At 45.3% G+C, this 22,728-nt stretch overlaps 2 protein-coding genes across 3 annotated transcripts in view; one reads left to right on the top strand and one right to left on the bottom strand.

Annotated features, from left to right (window-relative positions):
• The window catches only part of LOC109274331 (RH-like protein), a 37,320-nt gene extending 37,015 nt beyond the window's left edge, over positions 1-305 (bottom strand). For both annotated transcript variants that reach the window (XM_053898790.1, XM_053898789.1), the window contains exon 1: positions 149-305. In XM_053898790.1, coding sequence (XP_053754765.1) covers positions 149-296 — 148 coding nt within the window. In that variant the 5' untranslated portion in view covers positions 297-305. The remainder of the gene's footprint in view (positions 1-148) is intronic.
• Positions 306-9,124: 8,819 nt separating this feature from the next.
• The window catches only part of MACO1 (macoilin 1), a 63,382-nt gene continuing 49,778 nt past the window's right edge, over positions 9,125-22,728 (top strand). The window contains exon 1 of the mRNA XM_019461846.2: positions 9,125-9,389. Coding sequence (XP_019317391.1) covers positions 9,310-9,389 — 80 coding nt within the window. The 5' untranslated portion in view covers positions 9,125-9,309. The remainder of the gene's footprint in view (positions 9,390-22,728) is intronic.

Below are 22,728 nucleotides of genomic sequence, written 5' to 3'. Positions count from 1 at the left end.
TTTGCACAACCCACGGAAGAAGGTGTGGGAACCTATTTACTCAACGACTTTGTGGAAAGGAACCGCTAGGCCCCCGGAGGATCACGGACCTCCTCTTCCCTTGTCCCTGCTACTTGCCTCTGTGACCACCTCCCCTCTGGACACTCACCTCGATAGGTCTCCATGAGCTTCTTCGGATCCTGTGAGGAAGTGTCATAGGAGGTGAAAAAGAAGAAGATGACAATGAGAGCCACCTCCAGCACGAGGGTCCACAGGGGCAGGAAGCACTGCATGGATGGTGGGTACTTAGAGCCCATTCTGGGTCCGGCACTTACACCAGCTCCAGGCATCAGCCGTCTGCCCTCGTCCCCCCCGCAAGGGAGTCATAGGGGAGACACCCGCCAACAGCCTTATCTCAGGCTGCAAGCCTGGCTCTGCTGGCCTGTCTATGGAGTTAACACAGGAGCAGAGGGACTAGGACAGGGAGGGGGAAGAAATGCACTTATTCCAACATGAACTCATTCATTCGCTATTTATTTATTCATTCCACAAGTAGTTGCTGCGCTCCTACTCTACGGCAGGCACTGTGCTCAGTTTAGAAGACGCCATTCATGGGGCGCCTGGGTGGCTCAGTCGGTTGGGCGTCTGACTTCGGCTCAGGTCATGATCTCGCGGTCCGTGAGTTCGAGCCCCGCGTCGGGTTCTGTGCTGACAGCTCAGAGCCGGGAGCCTGCGTCGGATTCTGTGTCTGCCCCTCCTCTGCTCCTGCCCCGTCTCTCACAAATAAATAAATGTTAAAAAAAAAAAAAAAAAAAAAAGAGGGCATTCATTCACTCAGCACCCAAACATAAGAACCCTCCTTTGCTCGTTACTTCAGTTTCCCTCACCAGACAGGTAGAGAACGGGTCAACACTCCTCTTTTATAGATGGGGAAACTAAGGCTCAGAGGGGGATTTGGATTCACAAAATTTCTCTTTAATACCTTACCACCTCAGAAAGGGCACCCAGTGAGTGCTTCACAAGGACGTATTGAACAAGAAGGAATGAATGAATGAATGAATGGAAGCAAAGCACAATACTAAGCCCTGAGGACGATACAGACAGGGCCCAAGGGGAACTAACTTCTCAGAGTTACACAGTTGAAATTATTTATATTTGAATCTGTATTTAAATCTACTTGTTTGTAAATCTTTTAAGGGGTAGATGGGGGAATAAAAAGGAGACTTGGGTCCAGCTCTAGTAAAAACCTGGCAGGGTCCTGCCCCAGCCCTAGGCTGTGGTTGTCTCCAGCCCTACTCACCTCCTCACAGAGCAACCCAGGATCCCGCCTGGGGCATGAGTGGTTGTAGCTCATTGGAGGCAGGCCACCAGCCTCAGCACCCCTGTCCCACAGCCTTCAACAGTCCCTTGAAATGGGATTTAGAGCCCCTGGGATCCAGTTCTGACCCTGCAGCTAATTTGGTAGGCTCACATCCCTGTGGCTAGCAGAAGGTCGGACGTATAACAAGCATAAAGAAAGAGAGGGAGGGAGGCAGGGAGGGAGGGAGGGATTGAAGTTTTCTTGCTTTTGACACTGGCCCCAGCCACTGGCCACTGAGTATAGACTGAATTTGTGAGGCCTCAGATAATAAAACTAGACTAGGAGTTGCAGGGAGGCACATTTGGGCCCAACATGAATGGATCCTGTATTGACCATTACAGCTGTCCAGTGAAACAGGCTGCTCATGAGGTAGTAAGCACCCTGTCACTAGAGGAATGTAAACAGAAGCTGACGGTTATTTGGCAGTGAGGTCTCAGAAGTGACTCATATGTGATTTGCAGGGGATTTGAATCACCCAGTAGAATCTTGTCATTTTGTTTTTCGATGCATAGACTCACACCCAGAAGGCCATACCCAAGGTCGTACAGGCAGTGGAAATCAGTTCATTCTTGCTCAGTGCGGCTTATTTGTAGAAGAAAAAAATCAAAAATAAGCTGAATGTCTAATAGTAAGGGACAGGTAAATAAACTACGGGCCACACATCTTGCCACTAAAGCCGTGGTTCTGAACATATGTGGAAACGTCGAGAAGAATTGCTTTTAAGGTGTATCAAAAGTGACACAGAGGATACACTATTTGGTAGAAAAAGCAAGTAATAATACAGTATGTAAGGTATGTTCTCATTTTTGTTAAAAAAAAAAAACAACAATATATTAATGAATTCAGCCTGTAAACCACGGACACTGGTTTCTTTTGCTTTAGCTAAGCCCTCTTCCAATTCTAGAAGTCTAGGAAAGGAGGCTTCCCAGCCCCCTGCCACCTGAACAGTAGCAACAGAGAGAAGGTGCCCTGACCCCTAGAGATCAGGGACAGAAGTCTGCATTCCCTCATGATCACCCCCTGGTTCTGATTTCTGGCCTTCCTTAAGGAGGAACTCCCCCGTGTGGGGGATAAATAAGGCCCTGGCTGGCCTGGGTCCTGTACCAGCAGCTTGTAAACCAGGCAGCTGGACCCACCTGCCCAGGGGCACCAAATGTCAGCCAGATGAACACTAAAGATTTTCAGTCACTGCCAGCCCCTGTGCCTGGAGCCCCCCTGATGGTTGTTTACGGGCTGGCAGACTCAATGTGGGCAGAAGCCGGTTCCACAGCACCTGAAACCCCTGTGGGTCCTGCCCCTGCCCCAGTGAGGGACTGGCTGCTCCACGAGAGGACCAAGCTCCTTGCCAAACAGGCTTTCTTTAATGAAGGGAGGTGTCCCCCACCCTGGACCTCTCCCAGCAGATTTGTCAAAAGCACCATTTTCTTTCTTTCTGCCCCTCTAACGCTTGCAAAAGGTCCCTGTTTTCTGACTACTGTTCCAGACACTCTGTCTCCAAATCACCAAGGCAGTTCACCTGGTACAAGAAAGCACAGGGATTCGAGGGCAGCTATGTCCTAAAACAAATACAGTGGGTGGCTCAGTCGGCTAAGTGTCCGACTCTTGATTTTGGCTCAGGTCATGATCTCACGATCCTGGGTGTGGAGCCTGGTTACGATTCTCTCTCTCCCTCGCCCTCTGCCCCTCCCCCACTTGCTCATGCAGGCACACGCACTCTCAAAAATAAGTAAATAATAAAACAAAATTTAAAAACCCCAACACAGTTCAATGTTACTTGCCAAATCTAGGCGGGTTGTAAATGGCTTTCCGTCGTAGAACTCTTTCAAACCTTTTTGGCGTACGTTAGAAATTTTCCCTAAGAAAATGTTGGGGAAAAAGCACGGTGCGCACCTGCTGCTCCTCCTGCCTGAAACCCTCTTCCTGCCAGATAACCCCTCCCGCTCTCAGCAGCTCAGATCTGAGCAACGTGACAACAGGGACTTTTGACTATTGCAGCTCAGCACCTAGTGTCCGGTCCGTAGTAGGTGATCCATAAATATTTGTTGAATAAATAACAGCTGCCATTTCCAGAATGCCAAGCACTGGACCCAGCATTCCGCATACGTCATCTCGTTTTCTTTTCCCCTCAAGCCTCTGAGTACAGGCACCGTCTCTTATGGATGAAGGAACTGTTGCTCAGAAAAGGCTTGGGAGTGCTCAAAGTCACACAGCCAATAAATGGTAGGGTTGGGACTCAACCCACAGCCGTGTGACGCCACGGCTTATGCTGGTGACTCCTTTGCAATTCTGCTTTCCATTTAGTAACCCACTCACAGTCTCAATTTCCTTATGAGTCAAAGAAGACGAGCTGCTCTGCTTTCCTCACGGGGTGATTACAAATGTGAAGCTACGTAAGCATGAGTGGCAACCGGGTTATTGAAATGAAGGTGGGCAAGGGAGGCCATGCCTGCGGCAATCTGATCCGAGCGACCAGCCTCCCTCTAGGTGCAATGAATCAAGGCAGAGAGACTGCAGAGTTCCCACGTAATCATGCGTTTTCTGAAAAACAGGACTCCGTGGGAAGACTCACCATGCCGTCCTCATCTGAGTGAAGCATTGTAAAGCTCAGTCACCGGCAGTGACCAAGGAAGTAGGTGGGTCCTCCGTTCCCTCTCTGGAAGTTTGTCCACGCCAAGGGTGTGATCCTGCTCTGGCCATGCCCGTTTAAAGGGTGGCTAAGTCCATCATTCATTCATTCCACAAACGTGAGCCCCGGAGTCGGCCAAGCTGGGTTCAAATCCTGGCTCTGCAAATGATCGGCTGTGCGAACTTGGGTAGGATGATGGGTATCTCTGAGTCTGTTTCCTCATCGGTAAAGCAGGGAGAATCAGTGTCAACCTCATAGGGCGGTTGTGAGGATTGAGTGAGTGTAAGTGTCATGTAAGTGACATGTAAGTGAGTGAGTGAAGTTCATGTAAGTGTCAGAAGCATAGAAAATGCTCCATAAATGTTAGTAATTATTATTATTGCATGGGGTGGGCAGATTTACCGTAGAAAACTTTGAAAATTCAGACATGCACAAAGTTTACATAAAGCACCCGCGATTTTTAATATCTCCTAAAACCAGCTCTCCTTCTTTTTGTATATTTGTCTGATTTTTTTTTCTATTCATGTGAACGTATGCCTTGTTTTTTTTTCCCCTACAAAAGTGGGATTATATAGCACATACTGTGTGCTAACTTGCTCTTTTCACAAAGAGTGTATCATAAGTAATTTCCAAGCCAGGAACATCTTTCTATAACACTAAATCACGGTGGCTAAGAACTCAGGCTCTGATACCAGAATTTCTGAGTTTGAATCCGGGCTCTATCACTTACTGTGTGACCTTAGGCAAAGAACTGAATTGCTCTGTGCCACAGTTTTCTCATTTGTAATATGACTCCAGTAATAATCTCTACTTCATAGGGTTGCTGCAAGGATTAGATCAGAGTGCATATGGTACCCAGTGCATATGTACATGGTAAGTGCTGTGTGTCACCATTCTCCAGGCCACACTGACTTCCATGGTAAGGATGTGTGATCATTTGTTTGGCCAGTCCCATTTGTGGGGTTTTCTGGGTTATTCTAAACACCACAATAAATATCCTCCATTAACAGGGTTCTCTGGGGGACACAGATACATGTATAAGAGGTGACCATCCCGGGGCGCCTGGGTGGCTCAGTCAGTTGAGCTACTGACTTCAGCTCAGGTCATAGCTCAAGGTTTGTGGGTTCGAGCCCTGCATCGGACTTTATGCTGACGGCTCAGAGCCTGGAGCCTGCTTCTGATTCTCTGTCTCCCTCTCTCTGCCCCTCCCCTGCTTGTGCTCTCTCTCTCTCTCCCTCTCTCTCTAAGAAACGAATAAACTTCAAAAAAAAAAAAAAGAGGTGGCCACCCCAACGTCTGGACTTTTCTGTGACTCCTGTGGGACAGGAAAAACATTAAAGGCAGCTGGGCCAGGCCTGCCCGGTGGACTTGAGAAGATCAATGCTATTGAAAGAGGTGGGAATGTCATTTTCTTATTTGTGAATCAGGGTGTGATGGTTACTCTCCAGGCTATTCTGAGCTACTCTGAGCTCAGGTGAAGCTCAAGTGCAAACCCCAATCCCTTGCCCATCAAGAGTCCCAGGAGAAGAGGAGGGACAGACCTGAATTCTTGTTTGGGCCTTGGTCTTTTGAATGAGACCAAATGTGAGGTGCCTGGGCGGCTCAGTCAGTTAAGCGTCCGTCTCTCAGTTTCGGCTCAGGTCATGATCTTATGGCTTGTGAGTTCAAGCCCCACATCTGGCTCTGTGCTGACAGTGAGGAGCCTGCTTGGGATTCTCTCTCTCTCTCGCTCTCGCTCTCAATAAACAAACTTTTAATGAGAGCAAATGATTTCCCTTCCCTGTCTTACTCATCTGTAAAATGGCCACTGCTGATGTCCCCTGGTTCCTGACTGGTGGTGGAGGCATGGGGAGCTGGGGGCTCTGTGGTAGGCAGACAGCCTGCCTCATCTCTGCCCAGGTCTGTGCCCTTAGGGTCCCAAAGAGCCATTTGATGGCTCGGAGGGGAAAGGCTGGCACTTGACTAAAGCCCAAAGGGGCTTGGGCTAAGGTGGGCCAGAAAAAGAGATCGTCTGGCTGAGGCAGGAGGAGTAAAAGAGAAGAGAATGGAGAAGGACAGTCTTCTGATGGCCTGTGCTTGGGCTCTTGGCAAGAGGACAATTCCCATCATCCCTCTGCAGGTAATCGCCAGATCAACAACCCTCATCATCAATAACTATCTACAAGCACCAGAGTACGTGCCTCTAGCATCAAAGCTTGCTCTCATTCAGCTGTTCCTTGAGCTAAACTGTTCTACCAAGCCAATTGCATAACTTTATTTTCTCTGAGCCTCAGTTTTCTCATCTGTAAAATGGAGCTAACATGACCTGCCTTTAAACATAGGGCTTGAAGAGTCTCCGGAGGGGATCTTGGCACAGGACGTGCAGGAACTCAACACCAGCGAGTTGAGACTGGAACCCAGACCTCCAGATTGCTTCTTCTCAGACCATCTCCCTGAGATCTCTGTCCTTTTTCTTTCTCCCACGTAGCCCTATGCCCAACAGTAACTTCCAGGCACTCCACACGTTTGCCACAGCATGGAATGCCCTTGTTGGGATGGTAGGCTAGGCAATGAGTTTCAGAACAATGGCACGACTCTCCTAGTGCCTCTGTCATCTTTTCCCTGGATTACTCACCTATTGGTTCCACGGTGTGCCTTGGCACTGTCCTGGATAACAGGGACATAAGGAGGAGTGGAAAAGACCACGGATATGGCCCTGTTATCACCTTCCGAGTGGGTTGTTGGTCTCTGGCCCAGGTAATCTGGAACCTTGAACTCGTGGATCCTGGAACCTGGATCTCACCACGTAACTGTCCTTCCTAATGCATTCAGGCCTCCAGCGTATTGATTTAGGCCTGCTCGTATCCACTTCCGTGAAACAATTCACCTTGGCAGCCGAGGCCTTTTTCTGCCGCTCCAAACAGAGCATTCCATTCAGACCCTTTCACAATGATGGGCAGCCGTGGTGAAAGTTTGAGCTCACAGAAGTGTGTTATCCTTGGCCACCAGTGCCGCTTTATCAACATGCTGGAGAGAGGTAAGGGATAAAAAACAAGTATACTATTAACAGTAATTGCTTGCTGCTACCTGCTGCATGCCTGGCCCTGAAAGTTCATTATCCTGTAAGCCTTCAAACATACCTGAGTGGAAACAGAGGCTCTAAGATCCTGTAACTTGCCCAAGCTAGTAAGTGGCCAAGCTGGAATTTCAATCCCACTCTGAAAAAGCAGGTACTCCTGCCATTTTTCTAAAAAAAAAAAAAAAAAGCAGCTTTCTGAAGAAGCTTTCATCCTTGGTGGGTGAACAAGCCTCACCCAAGAAACCGTGGAATTAGGAGCAGCACTGCTCGAGATGCTCTGTGAGGGAGCAAAGGCAGGAAGGAGGGAAGAGGAGGTTGCAGTGGGTTGAGGCTTGCTGGCCTGGGCAGGCTTGGAAGAGGAGACTGGGTCCCTGGTGTGACGGCTCTGGATGCCATAATAAAGAGAATGAGTTTTCTTTTTCAGGCATCAGAGGATCTTTTAAAGATTTGTGCGCAGGATAAAGTAACACAGAGCAGATAAGCATGATGAATTTGATATAAATTAAAGTTCCTCCTTGGGGTGGGTGTTGATTAAGGGGGTGATTATATAGAGCAGGAAGAGGTCCACCCAACTCAGGACAAAACCAGAGGCCATCTACTTCCTGGAAGTTTTTGAAATGTGCTGAAGACCACCTCACAGTCCCACTGTTACTGTGTGGTTAAGCTGGTACAGCCCCTTGATAGGAGCTTTGGCAACCATCAAAAATACTTAGGAAGGATGCATAATAACATGGGAAAACAGAATACAAAGCTGAATTATCTAGTATGATCATTACTCTGTTCAATAATAGTAACAGTAATAGTAATAATAATATCAGCCATGGGGGGAAATAGGGCGAAAAAATTTAGAATGCTAACAGTGATCGTGTGAAGGTGATGAGATCCATGCGTATTTCTTCTCCCTCCAGCTACTTTTCGACAGCTTCCCAGTTTTCTTTAGTGACATTCTTTTTCAAAAGAATCTCTGCTGTCATTTCTCATAGTGATTTTGCCCTACCTACGTTGCAAGGGAGTAATGAGTATATGAACAAATCGACGCAAAGCACTCGGCACAAATTTTGTGCCTGGCACAACATCGGGGTTCTAGGAGGGTTGGGTGAGACGGGTCACTGGCCCGGCGTCCCAACCTCTGAGCAGCCTCTCGCCTGGCCCTCAGTCCCCGCGGCCCCGGCCCCTCGCCCGGGCAGACAAGTCCCCGACAGACATGTCGCCGACGCTCCCCCAGTCCAGCAGGCGCGGTGCCCACGGGGCCAGCCGCCCAGCCAACCCTGCGGACGTGGAGAGGGGGTCGCACCGCCTCACACACCCCCGGCAGCCCAGCGCGACGTCGCGCGCACCCACGGCCCCGCCCCCTGTGACGCGCACCCAGGGGGCGGGACCGCAGCGGCCCCGCCCCACGCCTCCTCCGATTGGCCGCCGCGCTGTCACCACGTCGCGGGGAGCTGGCAGGGTGTGTGTGTGTGTCCGTGTGTGTGGGGTTTGCTTTGTCATTCGTACCCCTGTCGCGCGCTGACGCGGCGGGCCTGGCCGAACGCTCCAGGATCCGCAGAAAGGGCCCCTGGCGCTGACCCCGGAGGCTCCTCGAGGGGGAGGATGCTGCGACCCCCTTACATAATGACGCGACTGACTGGAGCACATGTCAGCGCAGAAACGGCACATGCCGCAAACCCAGGCCTCCCGGTTTCATACGGTGCTAGTGATAGCCCGCAATGAATATAGCACGGTATGCTCTAGCGTGGATTATAATACAATGAAACGCAATCCAACAGTCATGAAGTGTACCTTCGCAATAAGGCAGAATATAGGATGTTATATTTATAGGGCCTATTTATAAGCCTCTATTTAAATCTTTTCTGATAGGCCCAAGCACGGACTCAGACACTATAATGATTGGCGTATTCTTCTGTCCTTCAAAGAGGCGGGTTCTAGAGTCCGTTTTGCCTCAGCGGGCCCTTGGATTGGCCGGCAGAGGCGTACCGGCGCCTTCGATTGGTCCCGAGGGCCGTCCGTCGGAGCCGAGGAGGCGGGGCAGACGGCTGGCTGGTGCTGGGGCGGGCGGGCCCCGGAATTGTCATTTCTTTGTTTCCGAAGGCGGAGGAGGCTCTGAGCCCCCCCCCTCCCCGTCCCACCCCCTCCCCCCGGGTGCTGGCTCCATGTCTGTGTGACCGGCCCCAGGGGTAGAGTCCAGGCCCGACGCGGGGCGGGCCGGCGGCGGCGGCGGCGGCTGAGGCTGAGGTGAGAGACGGCGGCGGAGGCGGCGCGGGCACCCGGCCCCCCAGCGGGAGGATGAAGCGGCGGAACGCCGACTGCAGTAAGCTCCGCCGCCCCCTAAAGCGGAATCGGATCACCGAGGGCATCTACGGCAGGTGAGCGGCGGCGCCCCCGCCTCCGCCCGCGCGGGCCCCGCGGCCCCCAGCCGGCTCCGGAGGGGCCCGGCCCCGTTATGTAACCCCGACTAGGCCGCACGCCCGCGCCGGGGGCTCTTCGGAGGAGCGCGGCCCGGGGGTCTCCGGCCGGCCCGCAGGGGTGCGCCCCGGGGGCGCGGGGCGTGGCGAGGGCCGCCGGCCGGGCGGGGAGGGCGCGGCGGGCGCCGGTCGAGGAAGCCGCCGCGCCGCCGTTGGGAGCGCCCCGGCCCCGCAGGGGGGAGGGGCGGCGAGCCCCCTCCCCTCCTGCGCCCCCAGCCCGCGCCGCGGGGCGCCGGGCGCCGCTCCCGGGGCCGCCGGGCCTCCGCTGGTCCCCCAGTTCCGCTCTGGCCTGGGAGTCGCCGGCCTGAGCCGGGAGACGCGTGGACCATATGCACTAGGGGGAAAGGCTGACAAAGTTGGGAGCAGACGGTGGCCCCACGGTCCCCGGCAGACTGGGCAGGTGGCCACGTTGCCCCTTCTTTCGCCCTCTACTTCTCTTACGGGATCTCAGACTTGGCACCGAGGGCTGAAGCCGATACCCCCTAATCATGCCTTGTGGCCCCGCTCCAGACTCCGAAGGAGCTGATGGTCATTTTTCCCAGCAAACATTATTTTGATCATTCCAGGCAGATAGTTTTCTTCGAACCTTTCACAGGAGATTTTCTCCAAACTCAGTTTTATTTTTCTAGCGAAAAAAAGCAATGTTTCTTTAAATAGAAATTGAATTCACTGTTCTGAGAGGGGGGAAGGACGACAACAGGTTCATGGGGCAACTTAGTGACAATCACAGCTTCCTAGGCAGAACTTGTATATGACTTATTTTCTGGTTCTTCTTAGAATGTTCATTCTAAACGGTACTGGCCTTGATAAAGCAATGATTTTAGTGGAGAAATAATTAGTTTACAAAGGAGAATGCTCAGCATGTGCATATGGGTTTAATTGAGTCTTTGTGGCATTTTACAATTTAGCTCTCCTAGCTGTGGGACTTAGAGAGAGGTAGCTGATGACACCCAGGTTGTCACCAAGCTAATGACCAAGTGTTAGCATAACTGTACAGCTTGCACATGCTGTTGTTTACATACGTGGAAGATTGCTTTTCACAAGCAGCTGAGTGATGTAAACAGGAGGGGTTTTCTTTATTTCAAGTTTAAAATCATTAAGAAGTCAAGGTATAAAGTTCTTCTGTGTATCTATCCTTACATATAGATATATCCTTATGTAATGAGCTGTAGATCATAGGAATAATTCATTCATTCAGAAAAAAAATATATGTATATATACATATATATATATATATATATATATATATATATATATATATATAATATGGCAGGCCCTGTTCTAGCTACGAGAGTACAGCAGTCAGTAAAACCAGCCAAAATTCATGCAGAATCAATCAAACCTGACCATTTAAACTGAAAAAGTAAAAACCATTTTCCTACAAAGTTAATGGGTGGGGGAAATGTCTCTTCAAGTTACACACGCTATGCTTCTTGAATAAAGGATTTTTTTTTCTGCCCATTGAAAAAAGATTTGAACAACTTAATAGTGACACAAGAATAGAAAAAGCGTATTAAACAGAATTGTAGACCAAAGACAAGTGTGGCTTTGAATGGCTGCTATTTACAGTAACATATGAGGAGGTACCTTTATTTATAGAAAGAAGATTGGGGATCCCATATTGTTTACATGTCTTCTGTTGTATTTCACCGTCTCTTTATATTTGGACAAATGATGCCCAATTTAGTACCTACCTGGTAGTAACCACTCAATCAACATGAACAGTGTGAAGTGAATTCATTCTTAATGAAGATCTATTTATTTTAGTGATGATCTCTTGGAATTTGAATGTTCTTACGCTAAAGGTTGATAGTAAATACCCTATGCAAGTTATTCAGAGTTTCGCTATAAAATTTTAAAACCCCGGTAGCTCTCAAATCTGTTTACCCTTCTCTGTTTGGCATTTTTTTTAAGTTAAATGTTAATAAAAGACCTACATATATATTTACTGGTCTTTCCTTTTGGAGCATCATATATCAAATGAATGTTTTCATTCACTTACCTGTTTCTCAGTTTATAATATGGTGTATTGGCCCGAAGCACAAGATCATAGTTTTGGTTTTTTCCAATTCTGTTTTTTAAAAAAAGTTTAAGAAGTTCTCCTTTATTTCTAAAGCAAATAGAATGAGTGGGCTCGTTATGAATTACGGTGTTTGAGGATTTGTGAGTATCACATTTCTGTGATCATCCAATTTAACTATACTGATCTGTGTTTCCTACCATCTATTTACCCATTTTGTTTCTCAACATGTGGCCAATTTTGGTCTCATTAAACAGAGAAGTTTGGTTTTTTTCTGAGTCTCTGTGGACAGTTTTGATAACCACTATCTACTGTTTCACAGCATAACCTTTCATGAACATTATTTTCACGTTCTCAGTCTGCACAATGTTTTGAACCTGGGACGGCAAGGAGGCAGCTGTGATGAAGAGAGCCCTGGACTGCGGGCATCGGGAGACCTGGGTTTGGACTCCCCATCCCAGCTCTCCCACTTTGAGTCCCAGTTCGCTCATCTGTCAAATGAGTCTTGAGGACCAAAGGAGATCACGTTCAGTTTGTGACACTCTGTAAATTCTAGCACGCAATACAAATATTATTTACCATGTTGTTGTTATCACAGTTTAACATGTTTGGTTTATCCTGTAAGGAGGCAAGAGAGACTAGAAGATTTGGTACAGCTATAAACAGAAGTTGAGTAGTCAAAACAGAGGGTGAGTTGCTTCTTGGTCTTGCTGAAAAAAATCCTGTTGCTGAGACGCTTTTAATCATGGGCTCCAATCCAGCAACTGTGACTGAGGTGATTGTCAAATGATAGGATTATTGTCTGTATAATGGCTGTGGTAGAATTGTTTCAGGGGCAAGGTAGAAGGAAAATGGATTGTAGACCTATCAACATGATCTCCATTTATATATGTGCCCTTTGTTTGAAAATTGAAATGTATAGAAATATGTGATTCTGGTCATATTAACAATCAAGAATAGGAGAAAAGAAACAGAAATGGTGATGGATTTCTTTTATATTACTAAGGGCTAAAATCCAATGTCACTTATAAACAGCCCAAGCCAGCACAGAGCCAGAGTAGGAATTTAGTGCTGGATAAATGTTGAGCGTGTGCATTAATAAATAAATGAATATAAATGAATGTATCCTACTTGGTTAAGGACCTGCGTTGCTCAGGGAATTGTGAAGGGTGTGGGATAAGGCATAGTTTCTTGTCTTCAGGGAGTTTACAGCAGACCGTCACAATGCCCTCTTAAATTTGCCCGGTGGTGTGGGGGTTCCAAAGAACTTCACGTGAAAATATTTTTGTTGCATTACATTTTAGCTTGCTATTTTGGTTGTTCACCGGATGCACTAACAGCTTAATTTTGCCCGGTGCTATTTTATGATGAAGTAGACGGTCGCCACTAAGTGAGGGAGTATTTGCTAACTCAGATGAGATAGATGTGAAAGTGCTTTGGAAATTGTGAAGAAAGGCCATTCATAAGAGAAAGTAAAATAAATGAGTCCACTTAACTGCGACATTTCAGAGGTCCTCGGGTTTTACGGCCGGGATCCTCTGCCCGCGTCTGCCTTCACACATGCACCAGACGCTCCCCACGGTAACATCTAATTACGTGCAGTGATTTCTCCAGGCCGGGTGGGGTTGGAGTGCTATGTAGTTTTGAAAAGCCTTAAGGGGATTCTGTGTGGTTTACCCACCTGTCACTCCGCCACACTCCCCACTTCCTTCCCCCTGAGAATTACTGACTTGATAATAGGAGGGTGAGACGAGGTGTGCTATGTAGAAGCCAGAGGCAGAAACGCTGAGGTTTAAAGTCTCTGCAGTCAAAATTGTTACTGACCCAAGTAAGCATAATAAGAATTTTAAGTAAGGCACCTGTGTTAAGCTTCGGGAAGCTATTTTAGATCTTCGTTACTGGTGGTTGAAGGAAGTGCCCCATCACTTGTGAATTTATGAATACTTCCTGTCATCGTGTGCTGGGCTCTGCGTAGCACGCTGCCTGAAGCGTGGGCAGCGCAGGACCGTAGCCCGCTCTTAGATTTGTATGTCTTAATGCCTTAAAACCAGAACCGAGGACTCAGGACTTCCCTGGCAGATACAATACCTTGTCCCATCTTTATTTCAGACCAGAGTTGCCTGACCTTTGACTTTTTCAAATGATCAACGTTTGCATCCTTCTCAGCTTCCTAATTTCCTCTTTTGGATCCCAGTCCGAATAATCTGATCTCCAGAGATTGCACTTTCCTGCTTTTCCTGCCTCTTTAATTAATGATGTTTCCTAAGTCTAGTTTTAGCCTCCTCTGGGCTATGCTTATTAAAGCCCCTAGAGGCTGGTATGACCCTTGGCTGCCTTGATTGTACATGTGTTCTGCAACCGAAACCCCAGATACCAATGTTGCAACCTCACAGCCTAAAAGCATTTTGGTAATCTCGGTAGGCTTTAACGGCAGCAACGCAGGACCTGACGTGAAAGTGATAAATTCGGTATGGTTTTAGAGCGGTGTTGGGGGAGGGGGTGAGGACAATGTAGAAATGGAAATGTTCTAACCTTTCCAGTGACGTGTTTACCTAATCCTTATTTTTGCAGTTTTCATGAAAGACATTTAAACAAATCTGCCATACTGGAGTTTTGTACTTCGTTTTTGCTAGTAGTGTACTACCTTTAAAAAAAAAAGGTACTTTCCTCCAAGTTTCATTTATGATTTTTCTTGCCCGAGTGCTCTTGGCAGTTTAGTTTCATTAGATGCTTTGAAAATCCCTTTAAATTCCTGCTACAAGTTGAGGCAGGGGAAGGAGGGAATGTGATCTATTTCAGATTATTCGCTTTAAAATTTTTTTTAACTTTTTTTATTTTAATTTTTGAGAGACAGAGAGCACAAGCAGGGGAGGGGCAGAGAGAGATGGAGACACAGAATCTGAAGCAGGCTTCAGGCTCTGAGCTGTCAGCACAGAGCCCAACGCCGGGCTCGAACTCATGAACGCGAGATCATGACCTCGGCCGAAGTTGGATGCTCAACCGACTGAGCCACCCAGGCGCCCCTCAGATTATTTGCTTTAAAGCTTCCTGTTTTATTAGTGATATTTTCCTTTTTCTTTGATTTCTCATGGCCTTTCTTGAACCTCACTAGATTTGGAGATTGATTTTAATGGGAGACTTAATAACCTATTATTTTCACTTTCTTGTTAGTTGTTTGCCAAATATCATGGAGCCAATCCTTGTTCTATAAGCACTTATATTTCCAGAGGCTTTTTCTCTGGCCATTTCTCCCAGATCTGCCCATTGATATTAACCCTTTGGGGTTTTATGTGTGTGTGTGTGTGTGTGTGTGTGTGTGTGTGTGTGTGTGTGTGTGTTTTGTTTGTTTCGTCATTTTCTAGGCCGTGATCCGGGTGATAACTTCAGGAGATATAACAAGATATAACATACCTCATGGAGCCTGGAGAGTCAGATAGAAATTTTATAAACATGGTTAAGACCTCAAAGTGAAATACTATAATTGGCTTACTTTTCTTTCTTCCTTTCTTCCTTTCCTCTTCTTCTCTCTTCTCCTGTCCTCCCTTCCTTTATTTCTTTATTTCTGTCTCTACACCCAATGTGGGGCTCAAACTCACAACCCTGAGATCAAGAATTGCAGGCTCTACCAACTAAGCCAGCCAGGTGCCCCTGGGTTACTTTTCTTGATGAAATTTAGTATGCTCTTCAATATATTACTTTTATTTTCTAGGCTTATAGATTTGGGTGTAATTATCTTACTTGGACCATTTTCAAGAAATAGGTCCAGAAGAAAAAAGTTGTGTGCTCAGTCAACAAGCTACTTAAGCATAGTGGCAAATACCAACAGTAGAAACACATCTCCTTTGCTACACATTTTTTTTCCATCATGAATTTCTTCAAGTACCCAAGGAGTGACTGTTTCCTCAAGGTCTCTCACCTTTAGGCACATGGATCCCGGTAATAGAGACTTTAAAAAAAAAAACAACGCAATCAACTGTTTGAATGTATTCTTTGAGGCTTTATATCTTTACTCTGACATTTAACTGATGTCAGGTTGGCCTCTGCTCATCAGCCTTCCAAAATGCTTATCATCCAGAGACTTTGAAGCCCCTTCATAACTCTGACCTTCATTCCTTTGTTTCTGCCTGCTTCTTTTAAGGGTGATGGACTCACGTTGAGTCATGGGATTGTGACGTCAGAAATAATTTATCCCTCGTCCATGTCTTCTGTTGCCTTTTCTTTTTTAGAGGCTTTGCATTTAAGTGGATTGAAACAGTGCAGCGAGTCCACTTTAGGTGTACCTGTTAGACATCACTGATTGGTTTGCGCTGCTTGAGATCTGTTTCCTTACCTAGTACGGCGGAGGTGGCTGGAAACGGTTTAGCTCTGTTTTCAAATTATATTATTACTTTTTTCATCTTCAAAACACTTCCTCTTTTTTTTTTTTTTTTTTTTTAACGTTTATTTATTTTTGAGACAGAGAGAGACAGAGCATGAACGGGGGAGGGTCAGAGAGAGGGAGACACAGAATCCGAAACAGGCTCCAGGCTCCGAGCTGTCAGCACAGAGCCTGACGCGGGGCTCGAACTCACGGTCCGCGAGATTGTGACCTGAGCCGAAGTCGGCCGCTCAACCAACTGAGCCACCCAGGCGCCCCTTCAAAACACTTCTAAAAGCCAAATAAGCTACTCAGTACTAAATTCAGTATTTTGCCTATCTTGTAGTGAGGACACTTGAGTTCTAGAGAGGCGAGTGCCACGTTCATGGTCAAACAAAAACTCCTGTCTCAGATGAGAGAAATACTAAGGTTGGAGTCTTCTTTCTCAGGGGTAATAAGCATTATTTTCTTATCTTGCTCTAGGCTTGACAAGCTGTATACGTCATGGTTCATTGTATTTATGATTTTTTTTTTAAAAATGAGTTGTCTTTTTATTTTTGAATTACATGTTTCCTTATTACAATGACCGTTCTAAGAGTGTGAATTTTGCTGGAAAGCAGTCTTGAGTTGTCCCATCTTTTGTGCCATAGTTATTTCTGTAAAGAACATTTGACTTAATTTTTTTTTCTGCAGAGCTTCATAGTGTGTTTACAAATTAAGTTTATAAATTCATAGTTTACGAATGAGATACTGGGGATGTATTCTTTCCTAAAGTACATCTCATTTTTTAAAAACTTGGTCCTGTTGGAAAAATTAAAGAATTATATAATTTGAATATACACATAGGAAAGGATATAAAGAAGGAAAATGATATTTACTGAATATCTAATGTGAGATGAGAAAGTCCAGTATGAGGGATAATTGTATGGGCTTTAAGTCATATGAACTTGAGTTCAAGGAATGTCCCCGACCCTAGTTATGTGATCTTGAACAAGTCATTTACTTGCTTTCTCTCTCTGTTTTCTCATCTATAAAATGAGAATAGTAAATAAGACCACCTAGTTTACAGGACTGATATAAGGGCAATTGAGATAAGTGACATAAAGAACTTAGCATAATGCCTGACACAGAGAGCTGCTCGGAAAGTTATTTGCTGTTACCATTTTTTTTTCTCTTCATTCTTTTATTTTGTTCCAGTAAGGGTATTAGCTTCAGTTTCATATGTGAGGAAACCAAGTTTGCCCCAAGTTTAGTTCCTTTGATAGAGGCCCATATCTGTCTAACCCCAAAGTCTGTTCTCTTTTTTGTTGCACAGTATGGTACTGCTTCATCACTTCTGAGTGTCATGCATGTGTAATAATTCATACGGAGCTCTCAAGTCTCTACTACATGTAGGGCAAGTGTCATTGTCCTCATTCTCCAGGTGAAGCAACAGTTACCAGGAGCCTTTTTTAAATGAGAATCTCTGTTAAATTAAAAAAAAAAAAATCAGTATAGATATGACAACAATGCAAAATGTGATTCTGGACCAGGATATGTCGATGGCTCAATCTCTATTTATTCATCTGTTGCTTCAAAGGACATCAGTGAGATAATTACTGAAATTTGAATAAGGTCTCTAGATCAGGTAATAGTAACATATCAATGTTAATTTCCTGACTGATTAAAAAAAATAACCAATATGTATGCATGGTAACAGGGGGAGCATGATAACAGAAACTTGATAACTTATTTTATCATTTATGGAATCTAGGCGAAAGATAGGAGGGAATTCTTTATACAATTCATGCAACTTTTCTGTAAGTCTAAAGTCATTTCAAAATGAAGAGTTAAACAAATAAAAGTAGTGAGGGGGTACCTGGGTGGCTCAGCTGGTTAAGCATCCGACTCTTGATCTCAGCTCAGGTCTTGATCTCAGGGCTGTGAGTTCAAGCCCGTGTTGGGCTCTGCACTGGGCATGAAGTCTACTGAAAAATAAAATAAATAAAAGTAAAAATATGACAATGTATTAGCACAATGCAACAGACCTTAGTGCTCCTGCTCTGGGATAATCACTATTACATAGTTTTTAATTATTGTTCTTCTTTCTATATAAGCAAATGGGTATATTTCTTTCTTAACAAAAGTAGGATTCCATTTTACATAAAAGTTTCTTGGCTTTTCTCCTCACTTAATCTCTTCTCCATTTCTTACCATAGAAATGTATTTAGGGACGCCTGGGTGGCTCAGTAGGTTGAGCGTCCGACCTCGGCTCAGGTCATGATCTCACAGCCCATGAGTTCGAGCCCCGCGTCGGGCTCTGTGCTGACAGCTCGGAGCCTGGAGCCTCCTTCAGATTCTGCGTCTCCCTCTCTCTCTGCCCCTCCCCCACTCATGCTCTGTCTCTGTCTGTCTCTCTCTCTCTCTCTCTGTCAAAAATAAACATTAAAAACTAAAAAAAAAAAAAAAAAAAAGTATTTATTTATTTTTTTTAGCAACAGTACAACATTCCACATAGAACTCACTCTGTTCTCTGTGGTCTCCAAACCCCTATTCCTGTGCTTTTTCAACAGTGCCCTGCAGCCTCTAGGTTCCTGGATCCTCAGGTTTCTTTCTTATGAAATGGTAATAACTACCCTGCCTATTTCACAGTTGTAAGGCTAAAATGAGATAATTAACATGAAAGCATTTGGAAAAATTACACGTGTGGTGTAAGTGTAAGGTGTGATTAGGTGCGTGATTACTACCGTTGAAGATACGAAGTGTCTTCAACACAAGATACTGTGGCTTGTTCTCTTTCTCCTCATGTGCCTCTGCCCCCTCCCCATCCCAAACCTCATAGAGTCCACACTGTCAGAGGTGTGTGTGTGTGTGTTTTAGATGAAAGTGTTTTTGAAACAGAATTTCTAAAACTCTAAATTCTCCAGCAGCTTTAGGTTCCAGTACCTGTCCTTGATATCTCTGTAGTCCATATAGTCCTTCGTAAAATACTATACCACACAATTCTTAAAAAATTCTTAAAAGCTTTTTTAAGTGATTTCTATCCTAGTTTTTCTTTTTAAATTGGTTGTATTTTACAGTAGATTTGTCACCGCGGTGCCTGTATATGTGTATATATATATATATGTATGAGTGTGTGTGTGTGCGTGTGTGTGTGTGTGTGTGTGTAATTGACTCTCGAAAAGTTCTCTTTGCGGTCTGCAGGAGGACTAGAATAGAAAAGACAAGTAAGGAGCAGCTTAGGTCTTCTCAGACTGTCCCTCCTCTCTGGATTGCACACCGGGATGCAGGTGCAGAACATAGCAGTGGGTCTAGACCATTTGATCTTGATGCTTGCGCACAACTTTCTATAGTCCACCATTTCTCAGTTGTTTTTGTCTCAGGACCTCTCTCCGCTCTTGGTTTGTATGGGTTATAGCTATCAGTATTTGCTATATTAGAAATTAAGACAGAAACTTTTTTTAAGTTTATTTATTTATTTTGCGAGAGGGACGGCGCAAGTTGGGGAGGGGCAGAGAGAGAGGAGAGGGAGAATCCCAAGCAGGCTCCGTGCTGCCAGCACAGAGCCTGATGCGGGGCTTGAACTCCTGAAACCGTGAGATCATGACCCGAGCCGAAACCAAGAGTCGGAAGCTTAACTGACTAAGCCACCCGGGCTCCCCATGAAAGAAACATTTTAAGAATTACTAGTTCATATAAAAATAGTAATAAACCCATGAGAAGGGTGGTGTGGCTCTACATTTTTGCAGATTTCTGTAATGTTAGGCTTAACAGAAGACACTCTGAGAACTCCCGCTGTAGGCAGAGCCAGTGGCAGGTAGGCCAAATGGAATGATAGTCCGGCACCCAGAGCAAGACTGATTAGTGATTAGATTCGTTTGTTCCTAGTGAAGGAGAAAACAGATTGGGAGCATGTGCATGGTAATCTTTGGAGCAGAAGCTGTGTTTGTTTTGTTGGTCGATGTTGCTTTGTTTAAATACCCTTCCCAGTCATCTGTGCACGATCTATCCATCTACCTTCATTTTAAGTGTGTGCTTTGGTAAAGGCCTTACTGTCGATTCTGAACACTCTTGTGCATTGTAGGTCATTCATTCGACAAATATTTGTTAAGCTTCTGCAGTGTGCGGGTGCTCTGCCGGGCACTGAGGCTAAAGCAGGGAACAAAATAGGCAGCTCTTTTGTCCTGGTGGACTTTACTTTTAAACAGTGAATGAAATAAAATACTACTTATTTATAATTGCGAGTAAACGTTCTTAGGGTCCAGGATGCTGTGTGAGCATATCACGGGGCACCAGTCTTCACTTTGGGATCACGGAGACCTTTTTTAAGGAAGTGACGCTCATGCTGTGCACTGAAGGGCGAGAAGTTATTAGAAGTGCGTCATGTGGTTACGTTGTACTTTGGTAGGGATCTTGTCTGTAACTCAGAAAGAAAGGTAAGAAAATGGACGAATTAACCTTAAACAGTGTTCCTAGTTGAGGGAAGGAGAGCTAACGGTTTGGAGAGAAGAACTGATAATCCGAGGAGATGGTTGTTTTCTTTCTGAGACATTGTGGAGTTCGGTGCTGGTACCATAAGAGCGAGAAGTTTATATGACGGGACAGTACTTCTCCAGTTTTAATGTACACACACACGGTCTAGGGATCTGGTGACCACGAACGCTTCGATGAAATAGGTCTGAGGCGGGCCCTGAAATACCGCTCTTCTGAAAACCTCGTCCTTAATGCTGATGCTGCTGGTCCCTGGACCACACTTGGAGTAGCAGGACTGAAATCATACATAATAAGATTTCAGCAGGAATATCAGCTGGACAAGACTGGAGGAATATTCTAGAGGTGATGTCGAGTAGGGAGAGGTATTTGATAACAGACAAGACAGCAGTTTGGTGTAAGAAGTATCATGCTACGTACTGAAAGCTAAAAGCAGTTCACGGTTGCTGTCTGAGAGGACGGGAAAGCTAGGAATTGAGATAGATGGCCACTAGCACAGCCAGTGAAGTGTTCTAGAGAGTCATTTCTGTGGTGAGGACCAAGTGAACTAAATGGCCATTAGTCTGCCGAGGGAAAAGGTCAGGTACTGAGGATTGATGGCCACACTATGGTAATTATGTGGGCTCCAGAAAATGATCTAAGTGACAAGCAGCTAGTGGTAGCAGAGAGCAGGTGCACTTTACTTGGAAAAAGAAAAATGTCCAATACTACTTCTCATTAATCATAAATGATTAATCCATAGGTGGAGAGTATTGCTAAATAGGTTCAGGTAAAAAATGGTTGTAAATGGCAAGGGCAGGAATAGAATGTGTGTGTGGGGGGTCGGGGGGGGGGGGGACTTAGAGCTAACAACCCCTTTGAAAGAGTCACCGCCATTAAGCCTGATAATTACACACGTCACTTCTTTATTTCACTGGCATCTAGAACAGAAGCACATAAGGCCATCAAAAGACACTATTGGTCTGCCTTTGTTTCATTATATTATTATGAAAACTATCTTTTTGTTGCAGTTATGCTTTATATTTTTGTTCAAGACATTTTATAGTTATTCGTAAATGTATTTGGATCAGAGAAAGTAACATCAGGCTATGAACCATGTTATGAACTGTATGCATAAAAATCTTTTATATTTAATCATATTTTCTTCATGGTTTAAAAGAAATATTGTGGAATGCTATAATGGCTTAAAACCTTATTTTCTGTCCCTTTAGAATGTCATCTCTTTGGATTTGGCAAAATCTTATGACCTTCAAAACATGGAAGGAAAGGAATTAGTTAGGGTGTCTACACGGAGAGTAGTCATTTTCGATTACTCGTCTTTTGGCTTTTTTTTTTTTTTTTTACAGGTACCTACAGAAGGATAATAAGCATAATTTACTGATAGAAAGAACTAAGTGAATACTGAATCAGGCAATTGTCTTAAACTTTCTAAAACCCCGAAGACGGAAAGGAATCAATTCAGTACTAGTCCTAAAGTAAAATCAACTTCTTTTTAAGACGAGTAAATTATTTATTTGCATATATTTAAAAGTGTGGCCAAATACATAATGTAAAATTTGGCATCTTAACCATTTTTAATGTCCAGGTCAGTAACCACATGTATATTCACACGATTGTGCAACTAAACTCTAGAACTCTTCTTGTAAAACTCGTAAAATCTACTTTGTTGATTAGATCGCCTCTTGATTTTTAGAGGCAGGTGCTCCTAAAAGGGGAGCCTGACGAAAGTTGAGGGTACGGCATATGTTTGTGAAAGATCAAGTTTCCTTAGATATCTACACTTCTAAACTGTGACTGAGAACTGGGTGCCAAGGAACACGAAAAGCATGAAAGCAGTTTTTTGAAAAGATACGAAATATATGAAAAGGAACCCTTGTGAAGTCACAGACTTGGAAACGAGTAGTCACTGTTACAAAGATGATAACTTTTGTATTGCCTTAGGTTTAGATGATTAGGTCATGAAAAAGTATTCAACAGCCTGTCAGTCTTTGGATAATGGCTATCTAACTAGTGCAGTAGGATGTTGCTGGCCGGACAGGGGGGCTGCCACGCCTGGGGAGCGTTTGGGGCAGAGAGTGGTACTCACCTTCACCTGGGAGCGGCGTCAACTCCACAAGTTGACGTACTCGCCACATCTCCTTCAGCTGCAGTCTGGAGGCAGCCCCATGGGAAAAAGTGTTCACGGGAGAAGTAAAAAACATCTCCATGCATGCCATTTCTTAAATGCCTTAGAAACATGGCCGAGAGGCTATTATCATACTTCTTTAAAATCTAGAAACAATTCTAGACACAAGGAAAAAACCGTTCCGTTTGAAAGCCAAGCAGCTTGGAAAGCTGGTCTGAAACTAGATTTGTGTTCCCGCATGCCTATTCGGGACTCAGTTGTCTCTTCT

Source organism: Panthera pardus, unplaced genomic scaffold (assembly GCF_024362965.1).
Source record: "Panthera pardus isolate Hobbes unplaced genomic scaffold, ASM2436296v1 HiC_scaffold_11, whole genome shotgun sequence".
In the NCBI taxonomy this organism is placed as follows: Eukaryota; Metazoa; Chordata; class Mammalia; order Carnivora; family Felidae; genus Panthera; species Panthera pardus.
This window is presented reverse-complemented; position numbering and strand designations above follow the sequence as displayed.